Genomic DNA, 27,993 nt, shown 5'->3' with positions numbered 1-27,993 from the left:
CCTTTACCGGCTTTCCGCGCCGCCGCCGCCGCCGCCGCCGCCGTCCGTGGCTCTGCCGGGCAGGATGAATGTGATAGACCACGTGCGGGACATGGCAGCCGCGGGGCTGCACTCCAATGTGCGGCTTCTCAGCAGCTTGTTACTTACAATGAGTAATAACAACCCGTGAGTTGCGGCGGGGAGCGGCCCGGGGCTGAGGAGAAAAGCGGGGGCCGAGGGGGCGGGGAGGAGCGGCCGCGGGCGCCCAGCGGAGGCTCCACGATCAGCCCGCCGGCTTGGAAGCGCAAGTGGGACGGCCGTGGCCTCGGCCCGGGCTCCGTGTGGGGGATGTGGCGAGCGGCGACTTCGACCGACGGAAGGCGGAGGCTCCGAGAACCACCTGGCGACGGCCTCCCAGACGGGGGCGAGCGAAGGGTTTCTCGAGGCGTCCGTCGCCGGGCTGAACCCCGCGCCCCCGGCTCCTTCCCGCTCGCCGCGGCGCAGCCCCAGGCCTCTGGTTTTGATACCCGATTGCCACCCCGGAGCCAGACTTGGTTCCTCTCGCGTGTGTCGGAGGGGCCCCCTTTCTCGCCTTGGCGAAGTCCTGGAACCGGGAGACGCGGGGCGGGGGGCGGCGCCCTTCTTGTTTCCAGAGCTGCTGTGGGTTGAGTCCCGCCACAGAGGCGGCACAGGGCCGGTTCCAGCCCTGAGTGCCCGTCGATCCCCGCTGGGTTTCCGTTAAGATCCTGTCCGCGCCCTGCGGAGCCCAGCACAGCCCTCTCTGACCTCACCGCAGGCCTCCTCGCCGTTCCCCAGCCTCCCTGACTGGTCTGTGGCGCTTGGATGCCCCAGGCTAGTTCTCACCCCTGGGCCTTTGCACCTGCCGTCGGCATGGTAACGCCCCGCCGGTGTCCCTCCTAGAGAGCTCTTTGACCACCAGGATTTTGTCCTGTCTTCCCACTTGGCTGTTTGATGCTGTAGCAGTTTTTAATTTTTACATGGTTCTTTTTAAACTCTGAGAGAGCACTCTCTCATCTGCTGGTTCACTCACCAGGTGCCCACAGCTGCCAGGCGGGACCTGAGCCCAGGTGCTGGGACCACAGCCCAAGTCTCTCACGGAGGGGGCTGGAGCCCAGTTATTCGAACCATCGCTGCCGCCTCTCAGTATCTGCATTAGCAGGACGCTGGCGGCAGGAGCCAGAATTGAACCCGGGCATTCTGATGTGCGATGAGGGCGTAAGCGGCGGCTCCCATCGCTCTTTTATTTTCTACATCACTCTTTTATTTTCTACATCACTCTGACCACCTAATGAAATCAGCGTGACATCTGTTGCATATTGAACGTGCTAAGGAAATGTGTGCATCCTCGGAGGGGTGAAGCACTTAGTGAGGGAGCCATGCTGTCTGGCCCCTGGTTCTGTGGCTTCAGAGTCTCCATTCTGACCTGTCACAGTCTACGACCTCCGGGTGGCAGTGTGATGGGCTCTTCCGCTCTGTGTGGACCCATTGGCTTTTGGCCTCTTCATAGCTGGTGTAGGTCAGGAAGGAAAGGCCTCCTTACATGGCTGCACAGCAGACACTACTCCCCTTCTCTGTTAGTGTGCTTTGGCCCTTGCCCGTGAGACCACCATCTGCTTAGTGTTGACAGTGAGGAGCTCTGGTCTGTGCCAGCCTTCTGTGTTTATTCTGGAACTTTTACTTGGTTCTGAGCGATTCATCAAGGCATACAGTTTCCAGTGTTGGTAATTAATGCATCAGTTAGTCATTGCTCTTGGCTCTCAAAGGTGTTGCAGGGCTGTTAGAGCAGTTGATAACGCTGGTTAAGCTAAGTTTGGTTAGCCTGTGTGTTTTCATGTTGGGGTTGACTGGCAGTTTCCTACCTTGTTTAAGTTTTGATCTTTATTTGTGTGTGTGTGTATATGTATATATATATGTATGTATCTTAAAGATTTATGTATTATTTATTTGAAAGGCAGAGTTACAGAGAGGCAGAAGCAGAGAGAAGTCTTCCAAATGGCCACAATGGCCAGAGCTGTGTGTATCCGAAGCCAAGAGCCAGGAACTTCTTCTGGGTCTCCCACATGGATGCAGGGACCCAAGGACCTGGGCTGTCCTCCGGTGCTTTCCCAGGCGCATTAGCAGAGAGCGATATTGGAAGTGGAGCAGCTGAATCGTGAACCGGCACCCATATGGAATGCTGGTGCTGCAGGCCAGGGCTTTAAACCACTGTGCCACTACACTGGCCCCATGTGCACACACTCTCACCCACACACACATATAAAGATTTTGTTTATTTTTTGAGAGAGTTACAGACAGAAGGAGAGAGAGAAAGGTCTTCCATCTGCTGGTTCACTCCCCAGATGGCTGCAGTAGATGGAGCTGAGCTGATCAGGAGCAGGAGCTTCTTTGGGTCTCCCACACAGGTGCAGGGGCCGAAGCACTTGGGCCATCCTCTACTGCTTTCCTAGGCCACAGCAGAGAGCTGGATTGGAAGAGGAGCATCTGGGTCTCAAACCGGCACCCATATAGGATGCCAGTGCTCTAGGCAGAGGCCTAGCCCACTACGCCACAGTACCAGCTTCTGTCTCTTATATTTTAAATTTTCTTATTGAATAGTGGTGCAGAGGATTAAGATGTTGCCTGGGATGTCTGCAGTCCCATTTAGGAGTGTTGATTCCAGTCCTGGCTATTCTGCTTCCTGTCTAGCTTCATGCTAGTGCATCAGAGATCGGCGGATGGGTGATGGCCCAAGTGCTTGGGTTCCTGCCACCCATGTGGGAGACCCGAATGGAGTTCCAGGCTCCTGACTTCAGCATGGCCCAGCCCTGGCTGTTGTGAGCATTTGGGGAATGATCCGGTGGTTCCAAGATCTAGTTCTGTTTTTAGATTTCTTTCTTTATTTAAAAGGCAGAGTTACAGAGAGAGAAGGTAGAGACAGAGGTCCTCCATCCCATGGTTCACTCCCCAAATGAATGCAATGGCCAAGGCTAGTCCAGGCGGAAACCAGGATCCTGGAGCTCCATCCAGGTCTCCACGGTGGGTAGCAGGGCCTAAGCACTCTGGTCATCTGCTGCTTTCCCACGTGCATTAGGGAGCGGGATCAGATGTGGAGTAGTCAGGACTCCCATGCAAATGGCAGCCAGTGTTGCAGGTGGTGTCACAACATTGGCCTCTTTAGTATTTAAAGAGTTTTCCAGTTCTTTTTTGAACTCTTTGTTCAGCTCCTTCCTAAAAAGGAGTCAAAGTGATGAGATTTCTTTTTTCCAGGTCTTCGCCCCATCTTTAGTAATGCTAGTTAAGTCATCATTGGCCTAAAAACTTGATGTTAATTAACACTATATAGATGGAGGTATATCTATATTTCAAACTGTTACATTAAGAGTGTTTAGAATAAACATATATATAATTGGATTTGATTTGTAGGTATCATTTCTTTATATTAAGTAAAGGGAAATCATTAAGGAAAAATCTTATTAAAACAGAACAACCTAGGCACAGTGTTGTGGTATAGCAGGTTAAGCCACAGCCTGTGACACCAGCATTCTATATGGGTGCCAGTTTGAGTCCCAGCTGCTCCCCTTCTGCTCCCTGCTAATGCGCTTGGGAAAGTAGTGGAAGTTGGCTCAAGTATTTGACTCCCTGCAACCTACATGTGAGATCCAGATGAAGTTCCTGGCTTTGGCCTGGCCCAGCCCAGGCCATTGCTGCCATTGCAGCCATTCGGGAGGTCAACCAGCAGATGGAAGATCTCTATGTCACTCTGCCTGTCAAATAAAAGAAATAAAATCTTTAAAAACCTCAAGAAACAGAACAACTTGAGGTACTATTTTAGATGTGTTGACCATTATTGGCATAAAGTTCAGCTTCTTACACCCCTCACTTAAGGGCCATTTGGGGAGTAAATCAGCATATGGAATATCTATCTCTGTCATTCTGCCTTTGAGTAGATGAATAAATATAAAAAAAATTCACATTTTTAGTTACCTGCATAAAATGGAGAAACAGTGTATTAGAAGTATTTTTACTTTATTTAAACTGTCATTGTACAAGACTTTATACTAGACTTATGTGGATACTAAGATGTTCTTCCTATATTGCAAAATAGCCCACGTTGGGGGTGTACTCTGTTTTCTAGGGAGCTGTTCTCCCCGTCGCAGAAGTACCAGCTCTTGGTGTATCATGCTGACTCTCTGTTTCACGATAAGGAATACCGGAATGCTGTCAGTAAGTATACCATGGCTTTACAGCAAAAGAAAGCCCTTAGTAAAACTTCAAAAGTGAGACCTTCAACTGGAAATTCTGCGTCTACTCCACAAAGTCAGGTAATTGGAGATGGAATTGTTTGGTTTTGGTTTTGGTTTTTTGAGAGAGGGACTGAAGGGATTGAGAAGATAGATGGTTAGTTAGATGTAAAAGGTGGTCAGATAGGAAGTAACTTTAAAGGGGAGCTGACTGGGGAAACATGAAAAATCCATGTGGGTGTGAGAATGTATCCAACTAAGTATTAAAGGCTAAGAGCAGGCCGGCGCTGCGGCTCACTAGGCTAATCCTCCGCCTGCGGTGCCAGTACCCCGGGTTCTAGTCCTGGTTGGGGCGCCGGTTCTGTCCTGGTTGCTCCTCTTCCAGTCCAGCTCTCTGCTGTGGCCCAGGAAGGCAGTGGAGGATGGCCCAAGTCCTTGGGCCCTGCACCCGCATGGGAGACCAGGAGGCTCCTGGCTTCAGATCAGCGCAGCGTGCCTGCTGTAGCAGTCATTTGGGAGTGAACCAATGGAAGGAAGACCTTTCTCTCTGTCTCTGTCTCTCTCTCTAACTCTGCCTGTCAAAAAAAAAAAAAGAAAAAAAAAAAGGCTAAGAGCAATGATGAGACTAAAAATTAAACATGAATTATCTAGAGTTACTAGGCTGACAGTCATACATTGTTTCTCCATTTTATACAGATAACTAAAAATGTGAAGTTTTTTTTTTTTTTAATTTATTCATCTACTCAAAGGCAGAATGACAGAGATAGATATTCCATATGCTGATTTACTCCCCAGATGTCCACAGCACCTGGGCCTGGGCCAGACCTGAACGCCATCCAGGTTTCCCATGTGAGTGGCAGAGGTCCAAGCACTTGAGATATCATTTGCTACCTCCCAGGATGCTTTAGCAGAAACCGGGTTGAAGCAGAGGGGCCAGGACTGGAACCAGCACTCCAGTGTGGGATGCAGTGTCCCAAGCAGTGGCTTAACGTGCTGTACCACAGGGCCTGCCCAGTGTTTATAACTAATGAAAATACAACACAGAATGCTTTTCAGTTAGATTTTTGAGTATCTGGAGAAACTTGTGGTAAATAATTCCTGGTAATTTTGACTGCTTAATAATTAGTTAAGTAAATGAAGGCATAAAATTGTAATGTCCTCATCACTTGCTAGAAATTAACCCTAATGGGGGCTGGTGTTGTGGTGCGGGGAGTTAAGCTGTTGCCTGCAACACTAGTACCCTACATGGACAAGTTCAAGTCCCAGCTGTTTCCAATCCAGCTCTCTGCTAATGTACCTGGGAAAGTAGTGGAAGATGGCCCAAGTCCTTGGGCACTTGCACCCACATGGGAGACCTAGATGAAATTCCTGGCTCCTGGCTTCTACCTGTCCTAACCCTGGCCATTGCAGCCGTTTGGAACCATTGGATAGAATACCTCTTTCTGTGTGTCTCCTCTCTGTATGTGTAACTCTGCCTTTCGAATAAATAAATAAATAAATCTTTAAAAAAAAGTCAACCCTAATAAGCTCACAGTTTTGAAGGTATAAACTAAAACTGCTCATTGCAGTGTTTTATAATAGTAAGAAACTGGAGGGATGGGAATTTGGTGCAGTGGTTAAGATACAGCTCGGGATGACTCCTGCATAGCGTATCAGAGTTCGAATCCTAGGTTCAGGTCCCAGCTCCACTTCCAGTTCCAGCTTCCTGCTCATGCACACCCTGGGAGGCAGCAGGCGTTGGGTGGCTCAAGGACTTGGACTGCTGCCACCCATGTGGGAAACCTGGATGGAGTTCTGATTCCTGGCTTCAGCCTGGACTGGCCCCAGCTGTTGTGGTCATTTGGGGGGGTAAACCAACAAATGGAAAATATCTCTCCCTTTCTCTTTCTGACTCTCTGCTTTCCAAATGAATAAAATAAGTCTTAAAAAATGTATTTATTTGAAATGCAGAGTGATAGAGAGGGAGAGGAAGCAGGGAGAGCTTCCATTCCATCTGCTGGTTGACTCTCCAAGCTCTTGGGCCATCAACTCCTGCCTCCCAGGCGCATTGTCAGGAAGCTGGACGGGAAGTTTAGAGTAGCTGTGCCTGGAACCAGCACTTCAGTATGGGACACGGATGTCCCAAGCAGGGGTTTAGTGCTCACTAAACCACAATGCCTGCCCTGGGGGGACTTTCAGTTTTTAATTTTAAGCTATGTTTTAAATTTCCTAGCTGTATACATACAGATTATATTGAAAAGGAATGTCAGGGTAGGTGTCTCAGTGGTTCGAGGGGTTGCCTGGGACGCTCACATCCCAAATCAGTGCCTGAGATAGAATTTCCCTCTGCTTCTATCCAGCTTTCTGCTGTTGCGTCCTGAGAGACAGAAGGTGACCCAAGTGGGTGGGTTCCTGCCACCTATATGGGAGACCTAAGTGGATTTCCTGGCTCCTGGCTTCAGCCTGGTACAGCCTCAGCGATTGTGGGTATTTAGGGCATAAACCAACAAATAGGAAATCGCTCTCTTTTGCTCTCTCTGTCACTTTGCCTTTCAAATAAGAATATGAGTGAATGAATGAATGTCAGAGTAACGCAGGAGTGGTTTTAGGTCTTGATTTTTCTGCATTGTACTTTTCCATATATAAAACAAGCTTTTTTTCCATAGATAAAATCTTATTTTTCTATGTAGAACTTTTGCTTTCTATTATTAATGAGCCAGGATTTCCTCTTTATTTTCTGACACTGAATGGAAGTCATGTATATCATAAAAATAGCTAATATTTATTGAGCATTCAGTATGCCAAACACCATGCTTAAAATTAATACATTTAATCTTTATGTACTCTTTAAATTGAGGTAATTCACAAGCTATAAAATTCACCATTTTTTTAAAGCTTTATTTATTTTGAAAGAATAACAAGGGAGACAGAGATCTTCCGTTTGCTGATTCACTCCCCAGATGGCCGCAGTGGCCCGCACTGGGCCAGGCTGAAGCCAGAGGCCAGGAGCTTCATCCTGTTCTCCCATTTGGGTGGCAGGGACCCAAACACTCTTACGCTGCTTTTCCTTGTCCTTTAGCAGGGAGCTAGATCGGAATTGGAGCAGCCAGGATGTATCCCATATGGCATGCTGGCATCATAGTGGATGGCTTAACCCACTGGGCCACAGTGCTGGCCTCAAAATTCATCCTTTTTAAAGTGTGCAGTTCAGTGGACTTCAGTGTGTTTACAAGGTTGCACTACCAGCAGTACTATCCTTTTTTTTTTTAATTTTTTTTTTAAAGATTTAGTTTAGGGGCCAGCACTGTGGTACAGTGGGTAAAGCCCCTGTCTGTAGCACTGGTATCCCATATGGGCACCGGTTCCAGTCTCAGTCGCACCATTTCCAATCCAGCTCCCTGCTAATGCACTTGGGAAAGCAGTGGAAGGTGACCCACGTCCTTGGGCTGCTGCAGTTGAATGAAAGACCTGGTTGAGCTCCTGGCTCCTGGCTCCTGGCTTCTGCCTGGCCCAGCCCTGGCTGTTGCAGCCATTTGGGGAGTGAACCAGCAGACAGAAGACTTCTCTCTCTGCTTTTCTCTCTCTTAACTCTGCCTTTCAAATAAATAAATCTTTTTTAAAAACAATTTATTTTATTTGAAAGGCAAAATGATAGAGGGAAGAGAAACTTCCACCCACTGATTTACTGCCCAGAGAGCTGCAAAGGCTGGACTGGGCCAGGCTGAAGCCAGGAGCCTGGAATTCCCCGTGGGTCTCCCTCATGGATGCAGGGGCCCAAGGACCTAGGCTGTATTCTGCTGCATTCCCAGAAACATTAGCAAGATACTGGATCAGAAGTGAAATAGGCAGGACTCAGACCAGAGCTCCAGTGTGGGGTGCTGGCATCCAGGATGGCAGCTTAACTTGCTGTGCCACAACGCTGGCTCCCAACAGTACTGTATAATTCCGCAGCATTTTCTTCTCCTTAGAGAGGTTCTGTTGCCTATTAGCAGTCACTCATTCCTTCCCCCCATCTCACCCCTGACGTTCTGTTTCTGTGTACTTAATTATTCTGTATATTTGATGTTAATGGAATCATGTGATTTGGCTTTTTGTGTCTGGCTTATTTCAGTTAGTGTAGTCAAGATTGATCTGTATTGATAGCAAGTATTGGTTCTTCATTTTTATTGCCAGATAATACTCCATTATGTGGATATACCACCTTAGGTTTACCTGTTAACTAGTTGGTGGATATTTATGTGGTTTTTACCTTTTTTTTTTTTTTTTGACAGAGTTAGACAGTGAGAGAGAGAGAGAAAGAAAGGTCCTCCCTCCGTTGGTTCACCCCCAAATGGCCGCTACGGCCTGTGCGCTGCGCGGATCCAAAGCCAGGAGCCAGGTGCTTCCTCCCGGTCTCCCATGCGGGTGCAGGGCCCAAGCACCTGGGCCATCCTCCACCACCTTCCTGGGCCACAGCAAAGAGCTGGACTGGAAGAGGAGCAACCGGGATTAGAACCTGGGGTGCCGGTGCCTCAGGTGGAGGATTAGCCCAGTGAGCCATGGCGCCGGCCAGTTTTCACCTTTTTAAAAAGTTTTAAGAACACGGCATTTCCTAAAGTAGGACAGGAGAGAAAATTTAAGAGTAGAAAGGGATTCATGTTTATCGTCTCTGTGTTTCAGCAGAATGTCACTGAGTATGTTCTTGTGCAGCCCTGCCAACAATAGCACTGACAAGTTTGGGTGAATGCCTGTGTTGAAGCAGATAAACAAGAGCTTCCTCTGTGTTAGAGGAGGATCCTGTGAGATTCCTTGACATCCACCTCATCTCATAAAGCTTGTACTCTTCCGTCATCCCCCTCATACAGATGCTCCTGCAAGGGTAGAGCTGCTGCCTGTCGTGCTGGCATCCCATATGGGCGCCAGTTTCAGTCCAGCTGTTCCACTTTCGATCCAGTTCCCTGCTAATGTGCCTGGGAAAGCAACAGAGGATTACCTCAGGTGTTTGGGCCCTTGTATCCACTGGGAGGCCCAGAGGAAGACCCTCGCTCCTGGCTTTAGACCAGCCCAGCTCTGGCCGTTGTGGCCATTCGAGAAGTAAACTAGCAGATGGATGACCTCTTGCTCTCTCCTGCTTTCTCTATAACTCTTCTTATCAAATAAATAAATCAATTTTTTTTAAAAAAAATATTTTATTTATTTGAAAGAGAGTTACAAAGAGGTAGAGACAGAGACAAAGGTCTTCCATCTGCTGGTTCACTGCCCAGATGGCTGCAACGGCTGGAGCTGCGCCAATCTGAAGCCAGGAGCCAGGAGCTTCTTCCAGGTCTCCCACGCAGGTGCAGGGGCCCAAGGACTTGGGCCATCTTCTACTGTTTTCCCAGGCCATAGCAGAGAGCTGGATTGGAAGTGGAGCAGCCAGGACTAGAACCAGCACCCATATGGGATGCCAGCACTGCAGGCGGCGGCATAACCCACTGCGCCACAGTGCCGGCCCCAATAAATCTATTTTTTTAAAAAAATTTAGGTGCTAGTGTTTTAGCTCAGTGGTTTAAGCCACCACCTGTGTCCTGGCTGCTCCATTTCCATTCCAGCTCCCTGCTAATGTGCCTGGTAAAGCAGCAGAAGATGGCCCAAAAGTACTTGGGCCCCTGCCACCCATGTAGGAGAGACCTGGATGAAGTTCCTGGGTTTGGTCTGGCACAGCCTCTGCCATTGCAGCCATTTAGACAGTGAATCAGCAGATGAAGACCTGTCTCTTTGTTCTTCTCTTTTTCTAACTCTGCCTTTCAAATAAATAAGTCTTATAAAGTTTTTTTTTTTTTTTTTAATTGGGGCTGGTGTTTTGGTATAGAGGGTTAAGCTGCTAACTGCAGCACTAACATTCCATATTGCAGCACCCAGTTACTGTGCTTCTGATCCAGCCCCCTGCTAATGGAGCTGACAGAGCAGTGGAAGAGGACCCAAGTATTTGAACTGCTGTCAGCTGCATGGCTTTGGCCTGGTCTAGCGTTGGTCATTGCAGCCATTTATGGAATCAACTAGTGGATAGAAGATCAGTCTCTTTCGTCTCTCCCTTTTTGTCACTCTGCCTTTAGAATGGTTTTATTTATTTGTTTGAAAGGCAGAATGATGGAGAGATAGATCTTCCCTCTTCTGTTCACTTCTCAAATGACTGCAGCTGGGAAAGCCAGGAGCCGGAATTCCATCAGGGTCTCCCCCAAGCATGGCTGGAACCCAAGCACTTGAGTCATCAACTGCTGCCTCCCAGGTGCATTGGTAAGAAGCTGGATTGTAAGTGGAGGCAGAACTTGATTTCAGGTGCTCTGATATGGGATGCCGACATCTCAAGTAGTGGCTTAACCTGCATACCACAATACCTGTGCCTGATTTTCACTTTTTGCCCATAAATAGTACTGCTGTGAATATTTTGTGTGAATATATATTTTCAGTTCTCCTGGCTGTATGCCTGGGAGCAGAATTATCAGATAAGTCTGTGCTAAACATTTTGAAGGAGTACCATACTGTTGAAATAATATTTTGAATCTGTGTTTTCACTGTCTCTTAGTGTCTTCCTTCTGAAATTGAGGTGAAATACAAAATGGCTGAATGTTACACAATGCTGAAACAAGATAAAGATGCCATTGCCATACTTGATGGGATCCCTTCAAGACAAAGAACTCCCAAAGTAAGTTGGATTAAGTGTTTGTAATGTATTTTTCTGCTCCACAGCTTTCCCAGTCTGCTGCTTCCATGTTTCTTGGTACATTAGGGCATGCATTTGAACAAGTGGTTCGTAACTAATTCTCACTTTATTTCCTGGTGTTAGAGTGTGGGTTCAAACAGAGAGAAATGATTTTCTTATGAGACCCTGAAGATTAAACTAATGTTAGCTGGACAGTACTACAGACTGCTTTTTCTGATAGTTTTTGCTTGTGGGAAATAGTGATTTGGAAAACACTTTGGGGTGAACACATTTCATTTCGTACATTCATGGGTGTATCATTTGATAGTGGGAATCGTTTATTAATCCTTTTATTTTCAAAAACAAGACTGTAAGATTTCTTTGTATTTCTTTATATGTAGGATATATATTTGTTGTGGCAGCATATTATAGTGATGAGAACATTTTTTTTTTAAGATTTATTTATTTATTTATTTGAGAGATGGAGTTACAGAGAGTGAGATATCGAGAGAGAGAGGTATCCCATCCACTGTTTCATGCCCCAAATGGCCACAGCGGCCGGAGTTGGGCCTGTCTGAAGCCAGGAGCTTCTTTTGGGTCTCCCACATGGGTACAGGGGCCCAAGCACTTGGGCTGTCTCCCACTGTTTTCCCAGGTCACACACAGAGGGCTGGATCAGCAAAAGAGCAGCTGGGACACAAACTGGTGCCCATATGGGATGCCAGTGCTTCACGCTAAGGCTTAGCCTACTATGCCACAGCACCAGCCCCCTTTACTTTTTAAAAAATATTTATGAAGTTAGGATAATAGTATTTTTTTACTATGAGAGACAGACATAGCTCTTATTCCTGGCTCACTCCTCAGGTGACCACAGTGGTTGGGGGCAGTGGGTGGGGAAGGGACAGCAAAGCTGGCTGCCAGAAACTATCCCAGAGAGCCAGGAACTCAATCCCGGTCTCCTGTGGATGGCAGGAACCCAATTACTAGAGCCATTCTAAGCAGGAAACAAGTAGACACCCGAACCTGGTGTCAAATATATTGGGCATCTTTTTCTTTTATTTTTAAAGCTTTCTTTATTTGAAAGATAGAGTGACAGATTCTTCATCCTCTGGTTTACTCCCCAAATACCTGCAACATCTGGGTCTGGGTAGGATGAAGCCAGGAGTCAGGAACTCCATCTGTTTCCAGTGTGGGTGATAGGAACTCAAATACTCGGGCCATCTGCTGCCTCCCAGGTTGGACAGAGTAGTTGGGACTCCAACCCAGGCACTCCAGTATGAGATGTGCGTGACCCAAGGGGTGACATAACCTGCTGCACCACAGTGCCTGGCATAATATATTGGGCATCAGTTTTTTTTTTTTTAATCCATTTTAGAAGAACAGTGAGAGAATCTATTCATAGGTTCAAATTCATATCAATATTTAATACTCTAACATATACTCATATCTCCTGCCCTTCTTATTTTATTGAAAAACTATTCTGTGGAGCTTGTGCTTAACAATAAGGAATTTTACAGGTAAGATGTTTGTGTTCATCCTCCCACCCTTACAAGGCAAGGAATCTAAGCAAGGGGGATCTGGGGCATTTTAGTTACTGCTGCTTTATTCAAGTGTTGCTGAATTTTAAAAATAGCAGAGCTTCTTGAGAACTGTTTTTACACTTCCTTGTATTAAGGAATTATTTACTATTTTCTAAGTTTTCAAAATTTAAGCTATTTCCTCCATCTACTTTATGAAGGTTACTGCTAATAAAAATACTTGGAACTGTATTTGGGTCCTGTATAGTAAATTGTGTTGTTGTAACTTGTAAAAGTCTTTTCTTACCCTCAGAATTTGTTGCATATATTAAGAGTGTCTATTCCTGTACTCAAGGTGTCTTCCTTTTGGAAGAAGCCATTTTGATAATTTTGAATGAACTGTTGCTTGTCGCACTAGAAATGTGCCATGGTTTCCTCAGTGACTTGCCAGCGTTTGGAAGGGCATTTTTAGAAAGTGGGTTACTGGCAAAGCAGCTCAGCTTTGTGGTACCCAGTTCTTAATGTTTACAGCCATCACTTCAGGAGGGGCTCGAGGAGTCTGTGTGTTAGGAGGGCAGATTCTTCTCTCAGTTGAGCTCTTGTAGCCAGGAGCAAACAAAGATGTGTGCCTCCAACATAAACCTAAAATATTTACAGTTTTTCTTTCTTGTCTGTTAGGGAGTTAACTGGCTTCTCAGTCTGTGTAAAGGACAAGGAAGTGAGTCAAAAATACGTCTAATTGAACGTCTGTTAATGTATGGTAAACACCGCCACACATTCCCTCATATTTTAAAGGAAAATTCCAGTGTTAAGATTATTGTATCTTGGTAAATTTTCAAGAGTAAACGTACAATGTCTCACTTAGTTTTTGGAAAATGTTGACTGCTTGAGTTTATAGCTGGTGAAATATGGCTTTATGATGGTCCCAGACAACAATTACCTTTTAAGAAAATTGATTTTTTCACTGAGTAGTACTCAGAACTCATTCTTTCAGTGATGGTCAAGTAGCTTAAAGGAAATTCTGATGTTCAAACATCTGGTCCATCAGTCATAGCTTTTTAATAACAAGTAGTCAAGACAGGATCTTAAATTCAACTTTTTTTTTTAAAATATTGACACTCATACTGGAGTTTTCCTTTAAGTACCTTCCTTTGCATTTTCAAAATAGCCTAAAATGGAAAATCTGAGGCCAAGTAAAAAAATTTTGTTTCTAGTATTTCATTATTTTACTGTTTGAATTAGTGTGGATTAGTTCTGTACTAGATTGTTTTATCTAATGCAGGTCTCTGATTAGAACAGATGTTCTTTAATCTTCAGAGTATTTAACTCTTGAGTAAATATCTGGCATGCGAAACCACAGATAACTGAAGAGATTGGGGGTTGACTTTTTTTTTCTTTTGTGCCCTCATGTTGACTGCTTCCTTAAGTTAATGATCTGCCAAACACTTTGTATATTTAAGATCTATTAATTTAAAATTGGAACATTGTCTTCTCTTTGCACTAGTGAGATCATTTATCCCTTCTCTGTAACTTCTACATTCTTTGGAACTTTGAGATTTCCTCAAATTCTTCCTGTTGTGGTTTTTACAGAGAATTAGCATTGATATAGTTTTACTAAGTATCTGTCTATTTTTGTAAGTATGTATTTATTTGAAAGGCAGAGTGACAGAGAAAGAGACTAAGAATGAGATAGAAACAGAAATTGATCTTCCATCTGCTGGTTCACTCCTCAAGTGGCTGCCAGTCAGGCCTGGGCCATGCCAAGGCCAGGAGCCAGGAGCTCCATCTGGTCTCCCACATGGGTGGAGACCCCAACACTTGGACTGTGTGAGCTGCTAGCCTCACAAGTCGTAGTCGAACCTGCTGCACCAGAATGCTGGCGCCAAAGTTATCTACTTAATTTGTGCCAAAAAACAGATGTCTGCACTCTGGATTTAAATCATACAGCTAATCGTGGATCACCTCTGGAGGTCAGCTTGAATCTGGTTTTTATAGTGTTACTTTGGTGAGTCAGATAGTACCCACAGGTACAGAGCTTTAAGTAGGGTAGAGTCCAGCCATTGGTCTCATTGTCAGGGAGAAGCCAAGTATCACACCTCTCTATCTGTCATTTCCTTTTGGGGAGAATGTGTCTGATTCTTCTTAACTAGCTATGTTAACAGGTCCTCGTTTTCTTATCCCTTAATATTAATTCAATTTAAAATGTACAGAATTTAGCAGTTTGGGGTAGTTCATCCTCTATCTTAAGATCAAAAAAGAGTCAAGGTAACTAGAATTCTAGGACATTCCTCAAATGAATGCAGTTCTTGTTTCCAGAGGCAGCATCTTTGGCTGGGGTATTACTGGGCCTCTTGGTTAGGTAAGTGAGAGGGTAATGTGACTTTCCTCTTAGAGCTGGGAGTACCTAGGAAAAGAAAGTGTAGTAATTTCTTCTTCGTTTTGACGAATGAGCTTGTTCTTTGTTTATTTGTAGAAGGCTGTGGTAGGTTGTCCAGTAAAAAATAGTAGAGTATCTGGTAGTAAAAAGCAGGACTTTTTCATGGCACTATGCATGTAACTTGCTGTCCTTTATTTTATTTTATTTTTTTATACAGATAAACATGATGCTGGCAAATTTGTACAAGAAGGCTGGTCAGGAGCGCCCTTCAGTCACCAGCTATAAGGAGGTGCTGCGGCAGTGCCCTTTAGCCCTGGATGCCATTCTAGGTATAGATCATTCTCTGCCTGCGTTCATGGAGGGCTTAATGTCCATGATAGTAGTTCTCCATCTTGGCCATATTGTTATATTGCTTTCTTTCTTTCTTTTTTTTTTTTTAATTTGTTTCTTAAAATTTTACCTTATTAGAGAGAGAGCTGCCATCCACTGGTTCACTCCCTTAAATGCCTGGGAGCGAGGAACTCAATCCACATATCTCACGTGGGAGGCGGGGACCCAACTACTTGAACCATCAGCTGTTGTCACCCATGTTGTGCAAAGGCAGAAAGCGGAAATCAGAGTGGAGCTGGCACTCAAATCCAGGATATGGGCGTCCAAGGCAGCTTTTTAACCGCTGTGCCAAGCACTTGCTCCTATAGCTTTAGTTTTTTAAAAGTCCTCTCCAGGGAGTGATTGAATAGGATTTTCATTGTTGGATATTTACTCAAGAAATGTTAAATTATGGTCTTTCTGCCATATGCATTGTTTTGTACCTTAGGGAAAGTGTAGCTTGTTGGGTTCGTATTATGGAAGTGGGACACTGTGCCTCACTGTCTTGTCTCCTACTTCCTGTTGCTCTAGGCTTGCTGTCCCTTTCTGTAAAAGGTGCAGAGGTGGCATCAATGACAATGAACGTGATCCAGACAGTACCTAACTTGGACTGGCTCTCAGTGTGGATCAAAGCCTATGCTTTTGTGCATACTGGCGACAACTCAAGAGCAATCAATACCATCTGGTGAGAGCTACAAAGTTAATTCAGTGCTTTTGAGGCCCTTTCCTTGCTGAAGGTGTGATATAATCTAAATTAGCAAAACAGGAAAATGAGCTGTTTATCACTTGATGTTGCAGCCAGTTGTCTCTGGGCTGTACTTATCTCTTGATGTATGGGATAGTATCACATGGAACATCCTTACTGGGGTAACTGAGGCCTGAGTTCAGCTCTGTACCTGCAAAGGAGCTACTCTTCTACATCAGGCTCCCTTGCTGTGTCTTGCTGGGACCTGGGAGAAGTCTGTGAATTCCTCAGACGCGTGGATAGCTGCAGCATCTGACCTGGGCTGCCTCCTTAGGACAGGGATTTTCTGTATACACGATACAGCCCCAGGACAAGAGGCTGGATTTGGTTACGTACCAGTTGAGTAATGAGTAGCTGTCACTTGTGAATGACCTTGCACGTAACACCATTTTGTGTATGTTATTCTCTGTAAATCTGCTACCGGAAAGCCTTTTGTAGGCAGTGAGAAAGTTGTTTTATTCTGTATATTTGCTGTCATGTCTTATATAACTGTTTTTTTTTATAAGCTCAGAATAACAAAGTACAGTGTATGCAGTTCATTTACAGAGGTTCTTATAATGAAAAATTTTATCCATATGCAAAAGAAATTAGTTTTTAAATGCCCATCCTCCAGATTCCACAACCAAAAGGATGAGATTCAATGTTTAATATTTTAAAGTTCACTAGAGAAGAAGTCCTTACTGCGAGATAACGTGGACCTCCTGGGAAGCTTAGCGGATCTGTACTTCAGAGCTGGAGACAATAAAAACTCCGTCCTTAAATTTGAGCAGGCACAGATGTTGGATCCTTATCTGATAAAAGGTAAATAATCCTTCAGGCAGGGCACAAATGGCTGTAGAAGGGCAGATCAGAAGAGATAAGGACGGACTGTAGTGTGAACTCCTGATACCATATTTCAGAGGAATATTCTGGAAGACTTACTGTAGCAGCCTTATGCTTTTTTTAGATCCTGACACATGTCTCTGACACTTAGGTAATTCTATTTTGAACAGTTGTTTTTGCTTGAAGTGTCATCTCCCCACAGATCATTATTTGGTTTTTTCCCTTTGAGGAGGGGTAAGTCGTAGCCCCTCCTTACGATTTATAAATTTATGATGTGCCTGACTGAGAATTTGGATGCCATCCCCAGAGGCATAATATCCTTTTAGGGAATTTGCTTTTACTGTGTTCTTAGTATAATTAAAAGTGAGTAAATGAACAGATGTTAAGGATAAAGTGATTAAAGGCAGTAATTAAGAGTGAACGACAGAAAAACCATTGATCTGAAAGATTATAGCTGAGGGTAAGGTCCGGGGATTTCCAGAGGAAGGCTGCTGGGTGACTGGCAGGGGGTGGAAAGTGTAAGTGCTCAGGAATAGTGGGAAATGACATAGGCTGGCATCTGTTTATAAAGGCACAAGAAAGTACATTAGAAAATCACAGCCCTGTGACAATAAACAGTCTTGTAATTTCTTTCCTTCTTTTTTTTTCCCCATCTACTTGAAAGTCAGAGAGAGAGGGAGAGATGTGTCTGCTGGTTTACTTACTAAATGCCCACAACATGCCAGGCCAACACCAGGAGCCCAGAACTCTGTCTGGGTCTCCACTGTCAGTTGCAGGGGCCCAAGCACTTGAGCCATCATTTGCTGCAGGCAGTTGGATTGGAAGTGGAGTAGCCAGGACTTGAACCAGCACTTTGCTGTGAGGTGCAGATGTCACAGCTGCTTCAGTTCACTGTACCCCAACACCTGCCCCAGCCTGTGGGTTCAGTGATAGAGTAGGCAAACGAGGAAGCAGATACAGAAAGATGAATCTGGTCATAGAGGTCTCTATGCCCAGTGCTCGTTCTGCAGGCTGGTGACCCTAATCAAAATGGTGTTTTAGAAAAAGTAGTGTGGCAGCTTGGAGTGGAAGCTCAGACTGAGTCCGTGGCCCAGCAGGAGTGTTCCTGTAACCTTGGTTTGAGAGGAATTTTCAAGGGAGTCTGAAGGGGTAGCAAGGCGTGGAGGAGAATGGTGGCAAGCAATAGGTGATTAGGAGCATGGTGCCTCTTGTACGGATCGTGGGTGGGAAAGCAGGGGTGGATGCTGGGGTAAGAAGGCAGTGGTCTTTATTGAACTACATCCCAGAAGGAAGTACAGGCTTTATCTGGAAGATACCAGCTTTCTCCAAGACTGACCGGCTTTTCAGCATACTAAGTGTGTATTCCTCTGAGTGCTAGAGCTCTTGGTAGTGAGAACTTACTTGATGCCTTTTTTGGGCGTTTTTAGTTGAGTTAGGATAGCTGTATATCACCACAGGATACAGGGACAGGCAGTTTCTGAAAATAACAGGCTTTCAGATTGCTCAGAAGGTCCTTCTGTTCCTTTGCTTTTTACTTTATTTATGTTGAATGGGTTTTGGTTTTTAATAGTCATTTTATAAGAGACTGGAAGTGCTGAAGGGCTCCGATCCTGCAGTGCTAGGGCCTCAGCTGGGATCTGTTGGGTTCTGCTGCTTTGTGAAGGACTGAAGAGCCTCTTGTCACCGTGCCGTTCCTTTCCAGGAATGGATGTTTACGGCTACCTCCTGGCACGGGAAGGGCGACTGGAGGATGTGGAGAACCTGGGCTGCCGCCTTTTCAATATTTCTGATCAGCATGCAGAACCCTGGGTGGTCTCTGGGTATGTTTATACATTTCCTTTTCCTCTCAGTAGATGACTTAGAAAATCGTGGTTTCTGAAAGAAAATAGAGGTTGAAAGCAAATGTTTAAAAAGTAAGCAGACCTGTTTCAGATCCTGGCTTTCTGCCCCTCTGGACAGTGTTGACACCTCTGAGTTTTCCGTGGTGGAAAATGGTATACCTCCCACGTGAGGGGAAGCACGAATGGAGATGGTGAATGCGTTGTGCTTAGCGCTGGGCCTCACTCAGGCTGAGCTGTTGGAGAGGCACCTGGAAGATACTCCTTTGTTACTAATATGGCTTTACAGATTTTTCATTGTTTCTCAGCTAATAGTTTGTTTCCAGATTGCCAGGTCCTATTCCTTAATTTTTCCCTTTGAAATCAAGTCCCCTCCCCCACCCCAAAAAAAAAGAAAAGAAAAAAGAAATACTTTTATTTATTTGAGAGACAAAGAGAAAAAGAGAGGTAGAGCCACTGTCCTCACATGCCTGGGGCTGAAAATTAAATCAGGCCCCCTGGATGGGTGGTGGCTCCGCCTGTGTTAGCACTGCCTGCTCCTCCCAGGGTGTGCATCACCAGGAAGCTGGAATCAGGACTGGAGCTGGGACTTGAATCCAGGCACTCTGATGTGGGATGCAGATGCCCCCTCCCCCACCCAAAGGAATATTTATTTTTTTTCTTTTTCATAATTTCTTTTTCAGTGTTGTGTGTAATCAAGATCACGTATAGGGCCCTTTTTTTGACATGTGGATGACACTTTAGCATTTCCTCTCCTAACTTCTGGTTGTTTTTCTCCAGGTGTCATAGTTTCTATAGCAAACGGTATTCCCGGGCCCTGTATTTAGGAGCCAAGGCTATTCAGCTGAACAGTAACAGCGTTCAAGCATTGCTCCTGAAGGGAGCCGCACTGAGGAACATGGGCAGAGTCCAAGAAGCAATAATCCATTTTCGGGAGGCCATACGGCTTGCACCTTGTCGCTTAGATTGTTATGAAGGTAAGATAGCAAATGTAGATGAACAGTGTGACTCTGTAGGTGTGGCAGCAGCACTCAACCTGGATGGATTCAGTAGGCCATCACTTTCCCACGCTCTTTTCCATTAGGCTCATCTGGGAGAGCTTTTGGAAGTCCTAATGCCAGGTCACAGCAGTGAGGTGGGAACGCACAGGATTAGGAGACAAGCATCAGTGTTTGAGATGGCAGGTAATCTCAGTGTGCAGACAGATTTGGGAATAGTGTATTAGACTTTTTATATACATTTAGGGCTTTGGATGCATCAGTGTTTGAGATGGCAGGTAATCTCAGTGTGCAGATAGATTTGGGAATAGTGTATTAGACTTTTTATATACATTTAGGGCTTTGGATTTTTTACTTCATACTTTTCCGAATGCATTTTTCTCTCTCTCTTTTTTTTTTTTTTTTTTTAAGATTTATTGATTTATTTGAAATGCACAGTGACAGGGTGAGACAGAGAGAGTGATATTCCATCTGCTGGTTCTCTCCCCAGATGGCTGCAACAGTCAGGTCTGGGCCAAAGCCAGGAGCCAAGAACTCCATCCTGATCTCCAGCATGGGTCTAGGTTCTTGGACCATCTTCTGCCTTCCCAGGTGCATTAGCAGGAAGTGGAATAGCTGGGATTTGAACTGTCACTCCATTATGTTTTTTGTTGTTGTTGTTGTTTTTAACAGGCAGAGTTAGACAGAGAGACAGAGAGAAAGGTCTTCCTTCCATTGGTTCACCTCCCAAATGGCTGCACCGATCCGAAGCAAGGAGCCAGATGCTTCCTCCTGGTCTCCCATGCAGGTGCAGGGCCCAAGCACTTGGGTCATCCTCCACTGCCTTCCTAGGCCACAGCAGAGAGCTGGTCTGGAAGAGGAGCAACTGGGACAGAACTGGCGCCCCCAGATTCTGTCCCGGTTGCCCCTCTTCCAGGCCAGCTCTCTGCTATGGCCCGGGAAGGCAGTGGAGGATGGCCCAAGTGCTTGGGCCCTGCACCCCATGGGAGACCAGGAGAAGCACCTGGCTCCTGCCATTGGATCAGCGTGGTGCGCCGGCCGCGGCGCATTGGCCGCGGCGGCCATTGGAGGGTGAACCAACGGCAAAGGAAGACCTTTCTCTCTGTCTCACTGTCCACTCTGCCTGTCAAAAAAAAAAAAAAAAAAAGAAAGAAAAAGAACTGGCGCCCCGACTGGACTAGAACCCGGGGTGCTGGCGCTGCAGGCAGAGGATTAGCCTAGTGAGCCACAGCGCTGGCTGTCACTCCATTGTGGGATGCCAGTGTTGCAGGTGGCAGTGTAACCCACTGTACCACAGTGCCAGCTCTGTTTTCTCAGGTTTTTTTTGATGAGGGGGTATTTGGGGTAGTTTTTTATTGGTTCATGTGTGGCCTGCTCATTAATGCGAATCTCATTGTGCCAGGCACTGTGTTAGATCCCCTCGTTATGGCATTGCCTGGGGCCGGAGAAGTCCCTGTATCCATGTGACAGTGTTGGCTGTGGGAACCAGTGTGTTCGTTGTGACCTGCAGATTGGGCATGATTGGGGTCCAGCTTTGTTTTGCTATATAATGTTTTAAGTTCATGTGAACTGACCCTAGGAGTTCAGAGGAGCTGTGCCAGCTTCAGCAACATGTGGTGACTCAGTCCCCAGTCCCAGACATTTAAAATAGATCTTAGAAGATGCAGTTCCTCCAAAACATATTTTTATAAGAATTCAAAAATAAACCTAAGAGTCGAGGAGTGATTTTGCTCTTACAGGAAGATGAGTTCAAATCTGAGAAGTAAATTTGGAAGTTGGGGGAAAAGAACAAATCTGTTTATGTAGCTGTTATGTAGCTGTGCCTGTTGTGGATTTGTTGGGGGAAAGTAGAAACTCCAGCAAGCTAGCACTGCGTTTTCAGATTAAATTCTTTTTTTTTTTTTTAAGGTTTTTTTAAATTTATTTGAGAGAGCTATAGGCAGAGAGAGGGAGAGACAGAGAGCTCCATTGGTTCACTCCCCAAATTGCCACAACGGCCAGAGCTGAGCTGGCGCCAGGAGCTTCTTCCGGATCTCCTGTGTAGGTGCAGGGGTTCAAGCACTTGGGCCATCTTCTACTGCTTTCCCAGGTCATCAGCAGAGAGCTGGATCAGAAGTGGAGCAGCTGGGACTTGAACCCGTGCCCAAATGGGATGCTGGCACTGCAGGTGGAGGCTCAGCATACTGTGCCACAGCGCTGGTCCCCAGATTAAATTCTTTTTTAAAGATTTATGTATTTATTTGAAAGACAGAGCTATAGAGAGAAGAAGGAGAGAGGGAAGTGGGTCTTCCATCTGCTGGTTCACTCCTCAAATGGCTACTATGGCCAGAGCTGGGCCGACCCAAAGGCAGGAGCTAGGAGCTTCTTCCAGGTCTCCTTTGTGGGTGAAGGGCCCTAAGTACTAGGGCCATCTTCTGCTGCTTTCCCAGGTGTGTTAGCAGGGAGCTGGACCTGAAGTGGAGCATCCAGAACTCGAACCAGCCCCCACACAGGATTTTGGCACTGCAGGTGGCAGCTTTAGCCATTATGCCACAGCACCAGCCCTGCACATTAATTTTTTTTTGAAGATTTACTTATTTATTTGAAAGACAGAGTTACACAGAGGTAAGAGAGAGTGAGCGAGCGAGTGAGTGAGGCAGACATCTTCCGTCTGCTGGTTCACTTCCCAAATGGCTTTAACGGCTGGAGCTGGGCCAATCCAAAGTCAGGAGCCAGCAGTTTCTTCCAGGTCTCCCACATGGGTGCAGGGGCCCAAGGACTTGGGCCATTTTCTGCTTTTCCCAGGCCATAGCAGAGAGCTGGATGGGAAGTGGGGTAGCTGGAACACAAACCAGCACCCATATGGGATGCCAGGACTGTAGGCAGTGACTTTACCCACTATGTCACAGTGCCAGCTCCCGCAGATTAAATTCTTGATCCTAAAGCCTTAACTGCCCTAGCCTGCCATGTACTTTGATCTTATTAGTTTCAGTCCAGCCTGCCTGTTTCATCAGAGCTGGGGTGATGGTGGAATGAGTACCCCCTCTTACCACCACTCTTGGATAGGGGATGTTCCCAGCTGGCCACGACGGCCTCACAAGCTGCCTTCCCACAAGCTGCCATTTGGACATTTGGATTAGGGTGACTGGTTATGCCCTCTGATGACCTCCACTGGGGCTCCCCTGCTTTGCTGGCAGACACCCCTGATTAGTGAAGAGCATTCTTTTCCATTTCCTTCTGAAGTAAAACTAAATAAGTAATTGGAAAATACTGTATTTGAAATGTAAAGTGTTGTTCTTACCTGGTGGGTAATTTGGTTGAGTGACCATAGTGTGCAGAAGAGTGTGCGTGGATGTGGTCCGTGGATGGGGTGCATGGATGTTGTACGTGGATGTGGTCCGTGGATTGGGTGTGTGGATGTTGTACGTGGATGTGGTCCATGGATGGGGTGTGTGGATGTGGTCCGCGGATGGGGTGCGTGGATGTTGTACGTGGATGTGGTCCGCGGATGGGGTGCGTGGATGTTGTATGTGGATGTGGTGCGTGGATGTTGTACGCGCTGCTGGGGGGAGGAGTATGCAGAGAAAGTCTGCCAGGGGTTGTGTGGGTTTGGCCTTTAAGCTGTTTTCCTGTTTTGATGAGTGCTTGAATGCTTGATGCCACAAAGTTCTCCCTGTTGTCTTTTCAACTTCCTGGCATGAAGAGTTGAGTTGTCTCTGCGTGAAGTGGCATCATTTGGCATCTCCCTGTGAGCGTGAGGACAGCTACCACGTCAGGTCCATCTGGGGAGGGCCAGTTAGGAATGCCGTAGGTTTCAAATGGAAGCATCTGCCTTCTCCCTAGATGGCTTGGCGGCCGGTCCTTCAGTCTGTAGAACCAGACATTCACGGTTAGAACTGTAGGGCCCTCAGGCAGCAGCACACAGCTGAAGAATCGCAGCGTGCGAGGTGGCCGGACTTGGGTTTTGCCGGAAGCATCATCTCACTACTTTAGTTGTCTGGCCATGCGATAAACTAATGTTAGTGTTGTGTTCTTCAAGAGTTCAGGTGGGTTGCCCACATGCCCCATCACTAACTGAAGGCCCCTTTGCAAGGCTGCTGTTTGCATACCCGGCTAGTGCCCTGGGGAGAGCACTTCTTGGCTATTCTAGCAACACAGCCTTCAGTCTGATCGCACTGTCAAGAGTTTTCCCTTGGCATGCCCTTTGTCTGACACTCTGAAGGCTTGTTATTTGGAGGACTGTCAGAGTAGAGGCGTGGCTTAGAATGGTAGTGTGGTAGAACTTGATGTGTTTTATTTTTCAGGTCTCATCGAGTGTTACTTGGCCTCCAACAGTATTCGTGAAGCAATGGTGATGGCTAACAACGTTTACAAAACTCTCGGTGCAAATGCACAGACGCTCACCCTTTTAGCCACTGTTTGTCTTGAAGACCCAGTGACACAGGAGAAAGCCAAAACCTTGTTAGATAAAGCCCTGACCCAGAGGCCAGATTACATTAAGGCTGTGGTGAAAAAAGCAGAACTGCTTAGTAAGTATATCCCATGTTCTGATCTGTTCATCCTTTTTTTTTTTTTTAAATATAATCTCAGTGGGACCTCCCGTTCACAGCTGGTTAGACGGCCAGACAAGTACGTGTCTTTGCAGCAGGTCTCAGCCTGCTGGAAGGGGTTTATATTTAGTGTAACCAAATGTAGCTGGCCTAGACCTGCTTAGATTAGCTCAAGGCAGCTAAAATTGGTTGGTACCTGTTCTGTTCTTTTGTATGTGCTTATCCTGAACTACTTTGGTTTTAGCCAATTTGAACTTTTTTGAGTTCTCTGAATTGTCCTATGGTTTTTTTAGTCTTGGTATTTTCCATCTCAATTTGTGATGAAATCTTGGATTTGGGCTAGTTTGCAAATCAAATACAAATAGGCTTTTTATTTGAATTAAGGTTTAAGAGTACATTTAAAAAGTCAGAACTGGCTGGCGTTGTGTGACGGGTTAGGCCTTCACCTTCAATGCCAGCATCCCATATGGGCACGGATTCTATTCTTAACTGCTCCACTTCCAATCCAGCTCCCTGCTAATGTGCCTGGGAAAGCAACAAAAGATGATCCAAGTCCCTGAGCCCCTGAGCCCCTGTGGGAAACCCAGTTGAAACTTTGGGCTCCTAGCTTCAGGCTGGCCCAGCCCTGGCCGTTGTAGCCATTTGGGGAGTGAACCAGCAGATGGAATGTCTCTCCCTCTCTAACTGCTTTTCAGATCAAATGTTTTTTAAAATATTTATTTATTTATTGGAAAGTCAGAGTTATACAGAGAGAGGAGAGGCAGAGAGGTCTTCCATCCGCTGGTTCACTCTCCAGTTGGCTGCAATGCCGGAGCCACGCTGACCCGAAGCCAGGAGCCAGGAGCTTTCTCTGGGTCTCCCATACGGGTGCAGGGGCCCAAGGACTTGGGCCATCTTGTACTGCTTTCTCAGTCCGTAGCAGAGAGCTGGATTGCAAGTGGAGCAGCTGGGTCTCGAACCAGCGCCCATATGGGATGCTGGTACTGCAGGTCAGGGCATTAACCTGCTGCGCCACAGCACCAGCCTCAAATAAATATATATATGTATTTTTAAGTTAGAACTCAAGCTGTGGGTTTCCTGACAAATAGCAGTTGAAATGCACTTGCTCTCACTTTGTGTCACATCGTCATTCTTGAGGGCATCTTGAAAGAGACTGTTGGATTGTGATAGTTGTGTGGTTTTGTGTATATGAGTTGGGCTGGGAATATATTCTCAGAATACTGTTGAAGTAGGACAATGAGGGTCTTTTTCTTCGCAGGCAGAGAACAGAAATATGAAGATGGAATTGCGTTACTCAGGAACGCACTGGCTAATCAGAGTGACTGTGTCCTGCATCGGATCCTAGGAGATTTCCTTGTAGCTGTCAATGAGTATCAGGAGGCAATGGACCAGTATAGTATAGCACTAAGGTAGGCACTTAGCCTCCCTGGGGGATGGTCCATGAGGAGGGCAGAGGAGGCAGTGGACTGTGGTAACAGGAGTTCTGAAACACACACACACTTCATGGTCGTGGTTGAAAGCAGAATCGTAACAGTAATGGTAGAATCCCAGAGCTATTTGTGAATTCATGACTTTTAAAAATCTTTTCATCAAGTATATTAACGGTAAAGACTTGTCTCCCTCATAACCAGTCCACACCACTATACCATCCATGTTCATTTGTACAGATCATCTTCCTGTCCTTACCCACACACATGCATATGTTTAGAGTTACACCTAGTATATATTTTATATTCTGCTTTTTCAAGTCAAAATACTGTGAGTACCTTCCCATGTTTCTCTCTACTGTGTAGTTAAAAACATGGGGTCTGCCGTTTGGGTACTGCCTTCACCTCTGTCATCCTGGCAAGCTACTAACAAACCTCCTGTCTACATGCAGTGGTTGAGGATTAAGTGATCATTCCATGTAAAGCTCTTGGCGCTGTGCCTGGTACATAGTGAACACTAAATAAATAGTGGTATTCTGGCTGTTTAACACAGAAGTGCTTTCTTTGAGGGTTGTCTGTGTGTCTGGAAGGTCTGGTCACATCCGTCACTTGCTCAGCGCACAGTTGAACGGCGCTCGTGAGCCTGGCGTCTCAGTGGCCCTGGGGATGCCGCACGTCCTCAGCGTTCGTCTCAGCCGAGCCGGCTGATGACGCCAGTGTGCTGTGTGCTTTCATAGCATCTGTCGACGGGCAGTGGGCGTCAGAGGGCAGGAACTGCAGCAGTTCTCAGCCGTCCAGGACTGAGGTGATAGGACAGGTTTTAGTCCGTGTTGACTAAGTAGGAATAGGATTCCAGCATGGGTTTTAGCTGCCTTTTGGAAGCCCAGAATCAAGTGAAAAAGTCGCATTCCAAGCCTCCGCTGGAAGACCTCTTAGGGATGGGACATCCGCTGGCTTGGGGATGGTCACCAAGGCAGGAGAAAAGGTTTTTCTAGGAATCAAATCAATGGATGTTCTGGAGCACTGAACTTAGGGAGGTTGGCCCATGGAGCGACTCAGCTGCTCAGTCTGAATGCCCAGCTAGGGGTAACCTTGGTCCTGGGGTCTAACCTAGGCATTGACAAAGCGTTCCATGGTATAGCATGTTTGTGTTGCCTACTGAAATGCTGACATGTTTAATTATATGTTCTGCTCACAGAAAAGTAACTATTTTGTAGCCCTATAGCTCAAAACCTAAATTCCTTTCAAGAAATTACCTTTTAATTTTTCTGTTGATGTTCGCTTGCTACTTTTTCATTTGCTGTTATCTGCTAGCTGCCTATAGCAGAGTGCTGGGGTAATAGATATGAGAAGGCTTAAAACATTTCTGGAAAAAACTCAATTTGAGAATTGTAGAAATTAGGAAAAGACGCCTCTTCTCACTTCTGGTGGTGGACTTCCTCGAGGAGCCTTGGGAGCCGGCGTTGTTTGGAGAGGCCAGGCTCTAGCAGTTTCTCTGACTGTGTGGTCGTTTCGCTGCCGGGCCAGGGACATGACAAATCACCAGCAAGAAGCAAGGCAGAGATTCAGGCCTCTCCTTTGTTTTGTTGTCCCCTAGTTTGGACCCCAATGACCAGAAGTCTCTAGAGGGGATGCAGAAGATGGAGAAGGAGGAGAGTCCCACGGATGCCACTCAGGAGGAGGATGTGGACGACATGGAAGGGAGTGGGGAAGAAGGGGACCTGGAGGGCAGCGACAGTGAGGCGGCCCAGTGGGCTGACCAGGAGCAGTGGTTCGGCATGCAGTGAGGGCAGCTCCGCGCACCTGCTCGGAGCGCTTCCCTGGACCCAGGCGCCGTGGGAGCTGCTCTCGGGACAGTGACGCGGCGAGTGCTCCCAGGAGGGGCCTGCCCCACGCTCCTGAGTTCTAGTCGGGACTTGATTCTAACGCTGAGCCTGGCCAGCCTGCCAGGATGCCCACCCTCCCGTCGCCAGCAGGGAGGACTGCGAAGCCCTGAGGCCCACACACTTGCGGGGCTCCTGGGCAGGGAGTGCTTCGGGTATAACTAACCACATCCAGAGCTCAAGGAGTAGACTGCTTTGTCTGACGTGAGTGGGCTTGGAGGAGTAACCCGCCTCCCACGATGGCAACACAGCCTGGCCCCTTCCACGAGGGCTCCTGTTCCGAGAAAGTGATCCGGGCCTGTCCGTGCTTCCCTAGTAACCCGCTTCCCCCTGCAAGTTAGTGATGCCTTAAGCTGACAGTCGCCGTTGTGCAGAGCAGTTTTCCTGTTTGCTAAGCTGGTACCTGGGCGTCTCAGAAACAGGTATGGTGAGGGCATGACAGGGGTGCGCCCCGGCAGTGCCTAATAAAAGTGGTTTGTACAGCCGTGTGTTGGGTGGTCGGAACGGAAGCCCTTTAATACACTCTCATTTTGGTCTCGTTCAGAAAGCACTGGTTCAGCCCCAGAATTATTTGCCATAAATAGACTCTTTCTCTCTTTCCCTGCTGTTGGGAACAGGAGGGCTGGAG

The 27,993-nt window shown here is 46.5% G+C and overlaps 1 protein-coding gene across 4 annotated transcripts; it reads left to right on the top strand.

Moving 5' to 3' along the window:
• ANAPC7 (anaphase promoting complex subunit 7) lies at positions 1–27,874 on the top strand. 4 transcript variants are annotated; one of them, XM_062182790.1, is made up of 11 exons: positions 1–165; positions 4,115–4,301; positions 10,744–10,863; positions 14,972–15,083; positions 15,655–15,808; positions 16,527–16,669; positions 18,393–18,510; positions 19,309–19,505; positions 23,810–24,034; positions 25,314–25,464; positions 27,080–27,874. In XM_062182790.1, exons 1-11 carry the CDS (start codon positions 65–67, stop codon positions 27,267–27,269), a joined length of 1,698 nt encoding a protein of 565 aa, XP_062038774.1. In that variant the 5' UTR covers positions 1–64; the 3' UTR covers positions 27,270–27,874. The 4 variants fall into 4 exon arrangements, with proteins under 4 accessions (XP_062038774.1, XP_062038771.1, XP_062038772.1 ...); XM_062182787.1 differs by having other exon boundaries at positions 30–118; XM_062182788.1 differs by having other exon boundaries at positions 36–118; positions 4,115–4,203.
• The last annotated feature ends 119 nt before the right edge of the window (positions 27,875–27,993 follow it).

Source organism: Lepus europaeus, chromosome 23 (genome assembly GCF_033115175.1).
Source record: "Lepus europaeus isolate LE1 chromosome 23, mLepTim1.pri, whole genome shotgun sequence".
Lineage (NCBI taxonomy): Eukaryota > Metazoa > Chordata > Mammalia > Lagomorpha > Leporidae > Lepus > Lepus europaeus.
This window is presented reverse-complemented; position numbering and strand designations above follow the sequence as displayed.